The sequence below is a fragment of the Alternaria atra genome (assembly GCF_907166805.1).
Source record: "Alternaria atra isolate CS162 genome assembly, contig: 29, whole genome shotgun sequence".
NCBI lineage: Eukaryota > Fungi > Ascomycota > Dothideomycetes > Pleosporales > Pleosporaceae > Alternaria > Alternaria atra.
Genome location: NW_025091327.1, coordinates 218,014 through 230,086, shown reverse-complemented (window position 1 = coordinate 230,086; position 12,073 = coordinate 218,014). Strand labels below are relative to the sequence as shown.

At 50.6% G+C, this 12,073-nt stretch overlaps 2 protein-coding genes across 2 annotated transcripts; one reads left to right on the top strand and one right to left on the bottom strand.

The window, feature by feature from the left end:
* Positions 1 to 1,698: 1,698 nt before the first annotated feature.
* ALTATR162_LOCUS8358 (uncharacterized protein) lies at positions 1,699 to 3,350 on the bottom strand (the record flags this gene model as incomplete). Its single annotated transcript, XM_043315988.1, has 4 exons — positions 1,699 to 1,861; positions 1,915 to 2,986; positions 3,037 to 3,256; positions 3,309 to 3,350. 4 exons carry the CDS (start codon positions 3,348 to 3,350, stop codon positions 1,699 to 1,701), a joined length of 1,497 nt encoding a protein of 498 aa, XP_043171923.1.
* A 539-nt stretch (positions 3,351 to 3,889) lies between these two features.
* Positions 3,890 to 11,933, top strand: ALTATR162_LOCUS8357 (uncharacterized protein; the record flags this gene model as incomplete). The annotated part of the gene is made up of 5 exons (XM_043315987.1): positions 3,890 to 4,498; positions 4,656 to 5,158; positions 5,239 to 6,534; positions 6,586 to 10,979; positions 11,029 to 11,933. 5 exons carry the CDS (start codon positions 3,890 to 3,892, stop codon positions 11,931 to 11,933), a joined length of 7,707 nt encoding a protein of 2,568 aa, XP_043171922.1.
* Between the last annotated feature and the right edge of the window lie 140 nt (positions 11,934 to 12,073).

Below are 12,073 nucleotides of genomic sequence, written 5' to 3'. Positions count from 1 at the left end.
GGCTTTTGAATGAGAAGCATCGCAAACATAAGTAACTTGCGAAGCAGCTGAAGTATGAAAATCAGAAGAGTATGTCAATGAAGTGATCGCGGCCGCATGTCCAGTAACTCGATAAGTCAAAGTCTTGTTGAGCGGCCTTACGTTGTCAAGCCCAATAAATCGCTTGGCAATAGTACAACCCAAGATGTAGTTGAAATCTTTCCATATACAGTCATTACGAACTTCCCCTACCATATGGTTCCGACGGAAAAACCACCGCGATCCCCGCTATGAAGATATACAACGCCGCACAATCATGTATCGGAACAGCCGTCTAAGGCTGTCCATCAAGTCAGCATAAGCAGACCCCAGCCATTCTTGATGCACCGTAGCCGTGACTTTGGAAACTTATATCAGTAACCGTAGCAACAACCGCACTCAAAATGCCCACAACCCTATCGCGACGTTGTCACTTCACAACACGGAACGAGACCTGATGTTTGAGCGCGGTCTCGTGCCACGACCTACCGCTTCATAATATGATTCTTATCTACTGGGTAGATCACCGCCACCTAGACTAAGAACACGAGTCGTAAACGAGAACCAACGTTGCGCGATCTACTTGGGCATCGACATCAATCGTTCGTGCCTGTGGATGTGACTGAAGCACCCACTGAAGCGCTTTCGATCGGCTTCCCTTCTCAGAGGCAACGGCACTACGCTCAAGGCTATGGCCTACAACGGTGTGCGCCACCACAATCTGCCACGTCTGTCCACAGCCTCCACATTCCGGTATCGGAGTTTTTACACACCCAAGACATCTTGGTAACACAAGCTTAGACAAGCTACGAGGCGTTCCTAAACTGCCGAAGATTGTGGGGTTCCTGGGGGGTGCACGGTTGAACGGTCGCCGACGCAACAATTGCTTAGCTTCAACCATTCGCAGTGCGCTTCGCACGATCAGACTACGTCTTCGATTCGCACCAAGATGTCGGGAGCATCTGTTTCAAAAGTTTGCCCTCGTATCATGCACCCTCTCGTTCTGCGAGAATGATGTACGCTGTTGTCCGTGTTCCTGAATCGTGGCACTCCGCTACCAGGTTGTTCGGGCATTTGGTCAAAAGAGAAAAGCCGAGCTTCTTTGTATCTCGAATACAAGTTTCGCCGCCACGTATACGAGAGCCTTCTAGACTCCACCGCAACCCGATTACGGAAGGTCGATAAGTGTAAGTCTTGTAAGTACGGTGATAGTGATTGCCACAGCAACAAATTGGCTTACGAAAGGCACGAATGATACGGCGCAGAACCGAGAACAATGCACGTATGTCGGACCTTCAACGGCGTGTGGTCTCCTGATGATTCGTAACGCTGCTGATAGATCGAAGCAGTGCGGCAAACTTTCTGCCTTGAGAGCCTGTTATCTGTTGGTCACAATAGGTACCGAAGCACAGGCAGACAACCTCTCGTCTAGACGAGTGTGTAATTTCCCTCGACTTATCCACGATAGTTCGGTTGGAGACATTTCTCCACACGTCCTGCGGATATGACGGTAAATGAAATTGGACTTATTTGAAGATTACAAAGGAAGAGGTATTAGGGAAGTATGGACGTAAAGAATGCGTGTATGATTCAACACAACCAAAACCGCTGAGATACATTGACATATTTATTTCCATGTGGCGTTCGATCCGACATCTACCTTTGAAACTACGTGTAGGATTACGGTTTCCGATTTGCAGCTCGAGCTCTGACCATGAGTGGGGGTTTCAGCCAGAAAGAGTATGTCTCTTGGGTCAACCAGTCATCGCATTTTTCGTCAAGCTCGAAATCAAAGTCCCAGAGCAAATGGCTCAGAGTCAGCCTCAACTCATAGTGTGCCAAACTGTGGGGAAAAATTAGGTCTATGCGTGACGGTGACCGGGGTGGTGGACTTACTTTCTTCCAAGGCAAGCGCGTGGGCCGACCGAGAAAGGATTGAAGGCCTTCTTATCATCTTTCTCGAATTCAACGGCACCTTCGGGTAGCCACCTCTCCGGAGCGAAGTCATCTGGTCGGACGAAGTTTCGTGAAGAGTGAAACGTTGGGTAATGGAGGATGAATACTGTAGCGCCCTGGTGGACATGCTCGCCGCAGATCTGCATTCCTCCTACTGGAACCAATCTCGCCAAAGTTTCTGGGGCACCGGGGTAGACCCGCATGGCCTCGTCTAGGACTGCGGTCATGTACGTAAGCTTCGGCAGGGCCTCTATGGTCATCTCTTCCTTTGAAATGAAGTTGTCGTGAATCTCTTTCTTGAGTCTGCGCATACACCTGGGAGACTTCAACAGCAAGTATAGCGTCCCTGATAGCACAGTTGCCGTGGTTTCTGAGCCCACCACCATGAAGAGGGCTGCATTGCCGACCATTTGATCCAAACACAGTTGTGCTTTCTTCTTATCAGGCCCACCAGTGATCAAGCCCCAGAGATCCGGACGATCAGTCTTCCTTTCCAGTCTTTCTCTAACTCGGTCTTCGGCGAACTTCATGTGAGCATCCCGCTTGGCCTTCATCGGCTTCGGGACCAACAGCGGCAAAATCTTGGATGCAAATGGGATATGGTAGAATACAACAATGCGGATAGTGACGACTTTGATAGTCGCAACGATCACCCGTACCCAGCTGTTGTACTCTGACCGTTCCAGTAGACCAAGAGATGCACCGAACGCCAGGTCTCCCATAACGTCAAAAGCCAAGAAATTGAACATGTCCACCATGTTTGTCTCAAGGCCTTGGTCAGCGCGCGACCGCACTGCCGCGACTAGTCTATCGACATGCTTGCGTAGCAAAGGCTCCTGTTCCTTTAATGCTCGGGTGGAAAAGCCTTGGTTGAAGAGTTGGCGTTGCTCGCGATGTTTTTCGTCGTCCAAAACGTCGATGATACCCGGCTCACCTGACATAGGCGGAGGGTTAGCGAGAGGATTCTTCGGCAGCGGCTTTCGAGGTGCAGAGTTGCCTGTGCCGTGGATATCTTTTGGAATCAGTGAAACTTTATGCAGACAGAGGTAAGGCTGCAATTACCCTTCCATGCATCACTGGATGTGTAGCTCAATTCCCAGGGGCTCAACCGCACGATTGGACCGTATTGTTCGTGGAGGCGGTGCGCATCGAATACTGTGGTACCCCTCCATCTGGACAGAATGCGGGGTATAGGGGATGCTCGCCACAAGAGTGGACCCGGATATTTTCGAAGTGGGTGGAGGAGGATGTTGTAAGCCAGCCATCCGACGATGACGGTAATCTGACTACACTTAGAACTTCTGGGCAATAGTCATCTTCATAGCGCAACTTACTGCCAGAGAGACGATACGTAGAAGAAAAGTCAGGATCGCCATACTGAAGTCCTCCGTACACGAGTTACGCAAAGATTCTGCAAAAGAAGGTGTCGTGTCAACGAAGAGATGATCAAAATGCCCGCCCAGTCTCTGAATTATCTGGTTATCTTCACCCATGACTGGCCGCTACTCAGTCGCGATAAGAAACCTCACTGCGTTCGTTCGATGTCACGCGACGGCTCCCTCGCATTCGGTGTTTTTCTGAATGCATGGCCAGATAGGGCGGTCGTTACTCGGCGTCTCTTCGCTAGCATTATGTGCAACCCTAGACTTCATCAAGACAAGTGAAGAAAACTAGTTCCACCACGCGTTATATCCTGGGGCAGTTCCTAATCTCTGTATCGTGAAGGGTGTAAGTAGGTCCGTTTCGACGAGTGTGGTGAGTGATCCAGCCCTGTGTAGAACGAATCATATATCGGAGTTACATTGTATATAGCCAACGTAGAATATCATCGCTCAGGAAAGATACACCTCACATCGTTCTGATTCAACATCTCAACCTTTCTGGAATTCTATTAGGGAATCCAAGTCTTTTCGGTATGAATCACTTCGCGCCCTCTGTGGCATTCTTTTGTCCCCAGAGCAAAGCCCCCACAGAGGCGTACCTCGAGCAATTACAGAAGTATATTGTTGGAACTCCCCTTCTCCAACCTTTCGCACAGGCCATCACGTCGTTGAGATACACGTGGAGCACACTCTGCGAAGGCCATGCGGACATTGCCAAGCTCAAATCAGGCGAACGACATGTCGCCAGTCTTGAGCGATGGATTACCGACGGCATAGCTGGGCCTGTGTCCAGCTCTATGTCCGGGATCCTAGCCTTACCGTTATTGGTCGTTATACAGATTTGTCAATACTTCCAGTTGTTGGAGTTGCACGACCTCACACATGAGCAAATGCTATCAAGCCTGAGGAACGGCGGTGGTGCCCAGGGATACTGTGGAGGCCTCCCTACGGCCTTTGCTATTTCTTGCGCCAAAGACGAGGAAGACTTGGTCCGTCTTGCAACTAAGGCCCTTCGGCTGGCCTTTGCTGTGGGTGCGTTTGGCGAGTTGAGCGATGACGAGTCAATCGAAGGAGCTACGACCATTGCGGTACGATTGAGAGCTTCTCAGCAGGGCGGTGAGCTTGTAGACGACAATCCTGGCGTAAGTCGCTTTCGTTCTTTTGTTTTCTGCAAAGTCGTCCCTTGTCTGCCCCTTCGGTACATTCAGGAGGTCATAACTCGGCCTGGTGATGGATGCAAACCGTCAGCATCTAGCTTTTTTCTTTCTCATCCGATAGCCACATGCTTACGACGTTTAGTGCTATATTTCTGCGATAACCGACCCAAGAACAATAAGTATTGTTGGCCCAGTGCTAGAACTCAAGAAGGTGGCCGAAAGAGCTCGTAATCAGGGACTACTAGTCACAGATATCCATATCCGCGGCAAAGTACACAACCCGGAGAATGCACCTTTGGTCAAAGTGCTATTCGATATATGTAACGAGCATGATGAGATGGCGCTGCCTGATGCAAGTCAGCTGCGAGTTCCTGTACGGTCGAACTTGAATGGCAAGTTACTAGACAACTGCTCGCTGACACATGAGGCAATCAATACGATTCTTGCCTCCCGATGCGAGTGGTATCGGCTTCTGAAAGAGGTGGCGCAAGACTTAACGGGAAGCGGTACAGACGCCCATACATTTGCATTGTTCGGGATTGGAGACCCTGTCCCTCTCATGCCATTTCACAATGCTCGCTTGCGGGTATCAAAGATAGAAGCTCATACCGCTATTCAGGAAGCCAGATTGGCCGAATACAAGTAGTAAGTCGCCCGAGGAGGATGCCGATGAAGAGATACCCCTATCTCGCTTAAGTTAGCGTCGCACTAACGCATGACGCCAGTCCGGAAGACGCCATCGCCATTACTGGAGTTTCATGCCGACTCCCACAAGCAAACGACCTCGAAGAATTATGGCAGCTCCTCGCCGCTGGCACATCAACCTGCGAAGAGATCCGCCATGACAGAGTTCCGATGCAAGAGAGTTTTCGGGCGCTCCAAAACGAAAAATGGAAGCCGAAGTGGTTCGGCAACTTTATCGATGGAGCCGATGAGTTCGACTGGGCTTTTTTCCGTTCTAATGCCAAAGAGGCTGCCAGCATGGACCCTCAGCAGCGAATCTTGTTGGAGTTGACATTCCAAGCTCTGGACTCTGCAGGTTATCTCCGCAGACATGTTCGTGAGAACGGAGACAGAGTCGGCTGTTTCATCGGGGCGAGTTTCATCGAGTATACGGATAATACTGGTGCTCATGCGCCAACTGCATATACAGCGACTGGCACAATTCGCGCATTCCTGTGTGGAAGGCTAAGCTATCACTTTGGCTGGACTGGCCCGGCGGAAGTCATCGATACTGCCTGCTCTTCTTCACTTGTCGCTATCAATCGCGCGTGTCAGTCCATCTGGTCAGGCGAGTGCCCTATGGCCGTCGCTGGAGGAGTCAACATCATATCCGGTGTCCACAACTATCTGAACCTTGGAAAGGCTGGTTTCCTTAGCCCGACTGGTCAGTGTAAGCCATTCGACCAATCGGCGGATGGATATTGCCGTGGGGATGGTGCCGGAATGATCGTGTTGAAGCCCTTAAGAAAGGCTTTAGCAGACGGAGACCAAGTATTAGGTGTCATACCGGGCTCATCCACCAACCAAGGTGGCTTGTCTGCATCGTTGACAGTTACACAACCCTCAGCCCAGGTCGACCTGTACCAGTCGATTCTCAAGCGTGCTGGGATGAGCCCACATCATGTGTCATACGTTGAAGCTCACGGGACTGGTACACAAGCTGGTGATCCTCTGGAGGTTAGCAGCATCAGGGACGTGTTCGGTGGAACAGTTCGTCCTACTAAGATGTATCTCGGTTCTATCAAAGCAAATACCGGTCACGCGGAGTCGGCAGCTGGAGTCGCTGGACTACTCAAGGTCATTGCCATGTTGCAGAAGAAAGCAATCCCACCCCATGCATTATTCAATTCCCTAAACCCGAAGATCCCCTCACTAGGCCCAGATAGAATTGTCATCGCAAAGAGTCTGGAACCATGGGAGGTACCCTTCAGGGCTGCGTGGGTGAACAACTATGGGGCGGCGGGAAGTAACGCATCACTTGTCGTCTGTGAAGGACCTCGGAAGGATATTGGCGCAGTGTGAGTTTGCATCGTAATCCCAGCAAAGCGAAGACTAATATGTTTGGGCAGACAAACACAACTGCTTGCAGGTACTCGGTACCCTATCATACTGTCAGCCCACACAGTCGAGAGTCTCAGGGCCTATGCAGAATCTCTGAGGTCGTACATCAGCCGAGGAGATCTAGACCTTGCTAGTCTAGCTTATACGCTTTGCGAGCGGCGAAAGCGACATCCTTTGGCATGGATGACAACAGCTTCCGAGATCACAAGCCTGCAAACTGAACTTTCTGCCACTATTCGACCATGCAACATCACAGCCTCATCTAAACATGTGGTGCTAGCGTTCTCCAGCCAGAGTAAGCAAATTATTGGTCTATCGAAGACGTTGTACGAGTCGACCCCCAGGCTACGCCACTACATCGAGGAGTGTGATTCTATTCTCGTCACAATCGGCTTTCCCTCGATCATCCCAGCGATCTTTCAAACTACCATTATCACCGACCCAGTTCTGTTACAGACGGGTACCATGGCCGTTCAATACGCCAGCGCCAGGTGTTGGATGGATGCCGGTGTTCAACCTGCTTGTACCATTGGGCACAGTTTTGGGGAGCTGACAGCATTAGCCGTATCAGGTGTGCTCTCTATTGAAGATGCTCTTAAGCTCGTTGCTACACGAGCGCAGCTCATGGTGACTAAATGGGGACCGGAGAGAGGCACCATGCTTGCAATCTTCGCGCCGGTCTCTGTCGTCACACGCATCATCGAAGCCGTTAGCAACCACTCTCTAGAGATTGCTTGCTTTAATGCTCCCAATAGTCAGGTGATAGTTGGCGCCCAGGCTGCAGTGGCCGATGCGGAGAAGTTGTTGGCTTTTGACCCCTCGTTCAAGGGCGTCAAGAGTCAAAGAGTTGATGTCACCCATGGGTTCCATTCCGTTTTCACCGAGCCACTTCGGAACGACTTGGCCAAATCATTGGGTTCTTTGACTTTCAGGGAAGCTTCCACTCCTATCGAGCCGTGTACACAAGTTCAGGCCGGCTCGATTACTGCTGCACATGTTGTATCGCACCTCCGACAGCCAGTCTACTTCATAGACGCTGTGCGGCGGATAGAGAAGCGCTTAGGAGGTTGCATTTGGCTCGAGACAGGATTTGATTCATCTATCATTCCCATGGTCAAGCGTGCGACTGCCAAGTCAGAGATCCATTCATTCTACAGCATCAAGACGGCTATTGTTGATCAACCTACGGATATTCTTTCTCGAAGCACTCTCGATATGTGGAAGGAAGGAGTCGACGTCACCCCATGGGCTTTCCTGTCTCCGTCCGATGCTGGTGTGGAACCAATTTGGCTGCCACCTTATCAATTTCAGAGAACCAAAGCATGGCTAGAGAACATTGATAGAGCTACTGAGCTCCAACAAAGTTTAGCCAGTCTCACTTCGCAGCAGGCCGAGGTCGCCTCCATTCCTGTTTCTGTTCGTTTGCTGCATCATGCTGGGTCAACTGGTAGTACGGAAAAGCTCGTCATCGACAATTCGGCCAGTCGTTTCCGCGAAGTTATCAGCGGTCATGCAGTCCGAGGACGGCCGCTTTGCCCCGCTTCTATGTATATGGAGTGCGCGGCTATGTCAGCGCAGCTTCTAGGTGCAGATCTCAGCTCTAAGTCGCTGGTGTTTGAGGATCTGTCATTCGAATCCCCACTAGGTGTCAACCTGGACCGCGACGTTAGCCTGACGCTGGAAGAAACTGTCAAGAACAGCTGGAATTTTGTCCTTTCGAGTTCTCCCGGATCTGCAAGTGGTTCAACACGTGCAACTGTTCATGGCAAAGGCCAAATGCTTTTGGTTGAGGATCCTCGATTTTCCACATACAAGCGACTCATAGCTGACCGCCTTGACTCTATTCGATCGAGCCCAAGTGCGGAGAAGCTCAATGGCGGACGAGCATACAAGCTTTTCTCAAAAGTTGTCGATTACGCCGACTTCTTCCATGGGATCAACAGCATCGTCATCGACAAGAACGAGGCACTGGCAGAGATTCGCATGTCAGACAGTCATATCGGGGGCGATGAAAGTTCTGTGACGAAGCACTGTGACACTGTGTCCATCGATGCATTCATCCAGGTCTCTGGATTGCTTATCAATAGCAGCAAGGCTTGTCCTCCAGGCCAAGTCTTCGTAGCTTCGGGTCTTGAAAGCATTACCATGTCAAGACGTTGTGACTTTGACACTCACAAGGAGTGGAACGTCTACGCCATGTTCACTCTGATCGATGATGTGCATGTGACTGGTGACGTCTTCATTTTGACCAAGGACGGCGAGGTAGCCATGACAGCTATTGGTGCCAAATTCCATCGTCTGGAGATATCCAAGCTTGAGCGAACGCTGGACGCGGCCAATGGATCGAAAGCCAGTTCAAAAGAGACTTCACGTCCCTCTCTCCTCAGCTCCATACCTTCCTTCCAGAGTTCCAGGCCTACCATAGTCCAGATTCCGACGTTGCTAGCGCCCGACAGCGATTCTGGCTTTTCCAGCGCATCTTCGGTCGCTGAAGAAGAGTCTGATGATAGAGAGGCTCCGTTGAAAGCAATGATCTCCACCTACACTGGTGCACCGGCTGAATTCATTGCCTCGAACACATGTATCGGGGATCTTGGTGTTGATTCACTAGCATCGGTCGAGCTCTCCGATGAGATTGGCGAATGCTTCGGAAAATTGGTCTCACCTGGCGAGCTCTTGACGATGAGCTTTGGTGCATTGAGCCAGATGATATTTCCTGGTGTTGCCAAGATCAATCGGAAGCGCGTCATGCCATCTACGAGCCAGGCCGCGATAGCTTCCTCGCCAGCTTCTGAGGTGCTTGAAACCAGGTCGAAGTCTGATTCAAGCCCCAACTGTGGTATCAGAGACCCTACCAACGATACTCGACGTATGAAGTTATTCGAACTCATCTCAGAGCTTTGTGGCGCGGACGTCAGCCAGATACAAGAACACCAACTTCTCCAGGACCTCGGTTTTGACTCCCTGTCTACAACAGAACTTGGGTCTAGTATGTCCGACGATTTCAATTTCGATCTTAACAGTGTCGATACTCTCCTTGATATTTCCGTCAAAGAGCTCATGCAGTTAGTTGGAATATCTTCATCAAAATTCAGCTCCTCGCTCTCGGCGCCGCCAATCTCACAAGCGTCTGCTACTTCTACAAGCGGTCCTGATCAGTCCACGGGGATCATGGATCCATTTCAATCTCTCTTGGCAGCAGAGTCCTCACTCCAAGAATATGCGATGTCTTGCCAGTTCACAGAGTATCTTGCAAAGGTCGCCACTCGTCAGGATGAGTTACTACTCGCCTATCTCGTTGAAGGGTTGCAGAAATTAGGAATCGACCTAAGGGCTATCGGAAAAGGCGAGAAGATTCCTGCCTTTACTTATCAGTCTAAACACAGCAAGGTGGTACAGAGATACTATGAGATTCTGGAGAGGCATGGCATCATCGAAAAGAAGGGTCTCGGTTATATCCGCTCATCCGGCTCATGCACTTTCGCGCCTTCCCCTCAGCTTTTGCGTCGCCTCATCGCCGATTTCCCTCAATACAGCTGCGAAGCTGAACTCATGGCTCTCACGGGCCCGAAGATTGCAGAATGTTTGACAGGCGCCGAAGATCCCGTCAAGCTTCTCTTTGGCACTAGCAAGTCTCAGGAGATTGTTGGTAACTTCTACACCAAAGCACCCATGTTCGCCACACTGACCGAAGTTCTTGTCGATTTTATGGTTCGCTTGGTCGAGAAAGCTGACGGCCCAGTTCGCATCCTTGAAGTTGGAGCCGGCATGGGAGGGACTACCAAGAGACTTGGTGAAGCACTCAGCGCGCTCAACCATCCCATTGAGTATTTCTTCACAGACATATCCTCAACGCTTGTTCGGAACGCATCTAAGAAGTTCAAGTACCCATGGATGCAGTTCAAGACACTCAACCTGGAGGTTGAACCTCCTATAGATATGGTCGGCAAATTTGATGTCGTTATCAGCACGAATTGCGTTCATGCGACAGCCAACAGGACGGATACTTGCCGCCGCATCAAACAGATGCTGAACCCGCATGGTTTATTGGTACTCTCCGAAATCACCACCATCTTTGACTGGCACGAGGCCGTCTTTGGTTTGCTAGACGGCTGGTGGCTGGCAAACGATGCCACGCATGCCATTCAGCCTCCAGCAGTCTGGATGAACTTCTTGCATCGGGCTGGATACCCAAGTGCCACTTATTCCCAGAGCAGCGTACAAGACTGTAATCTTCAACGACTACTCGTAGCCTCTGCACAACAATATCCGGAACCGCCCCGTCAGATAGAGTCGCCGGCCACTGGCGTTGAGACAGTCGTTTACAAAGCCATCGATGAGGTTGAGATTGAAGCGGACGTCTACTTGCCGAACAGTACGCCTACCAGCTCAATGCCTGTAGGTAAATAAACCTGTATACGCGGTCCTGATCTTCACTAAACGTCATATAGCATTGATGATTCACGGAGGTGGCCACATGACGCTGTCGCGCAAAGCGGTCAGGCCAGCGCAGACGAAGTTCTTGCTTTCGCACAACATTCTTCCCATCAGCGTGGACTATCGGTTGGTACCAGAAGTGAACGTCATTGAAGGGCCATTTTCCGATGTTCGAGATGCGTATGTTTGGATCCAGACAAAGCTCTCTACGATCACGTCCAGATATGGCATCTCTATCGACACATCTTGCATCGTCGCGATTGGCTGGTCTACCGGCGCCCACCTCGCTATGAGTCTCGCCTGGACTACCAAAGAGCTCAACCTCCCGCCACCAGCTGCTGTATTGGGTTTCTATGGGCCAACCGATTTTGAATCCGGTTCTCTGGAGAAACATCACGACGAAAAGCATTACGACGAGTTTCCTGCACGCCGAATGCGATTGGAGAAGATCATGCAGTCTTTACCACGCACTCCAGTCACGAACTATGGCACTATGATGGATAGCAGTCAGCTAGGCTGGGTCAAGCCTGGCGATCCACGCTCAGAGCTCATTTTCGCGGTCCTCAAGGAAGGGATTGGACTGAACGTCCTGCTTTATGGTCTCTCTCATGAAGCTTTGGCGCTGAAGCCTGAGCCAACGCTCGTTGAGGCGATCAGTCCGATGGCACATGTGCGGGAGGGTTCTTACAATGTTCCCACGTTCGTCATCCATGGAATGGAGGATGAAATTGTTCCGTTCAAGACAGCTGAGTCCTTTATCAAGGAACTAGAAAACTCTGGAGTGAAGTGCGGCTTTCTGCCCATTCCAGGAGTAAAGCATATTCATGATTTGAATCTGAAGCCTGGGAGCAAGGAGTGGAAAGATCAAGTGGAGCCGGGATACCGGTTTCTTTTTGAGATTCTGGACGTATCTATTTGAACAATACTCTTTCTTGGAAATGGCATTGAACAGCACTGCGATCGATTTAATCTCATCCATAGTAGTTAGTGCTTATTATCTCAGTTGCATACGACGCTTTCGTTTTGCGAGGGCAGTATACGTGTGAATGTCGCGACTAT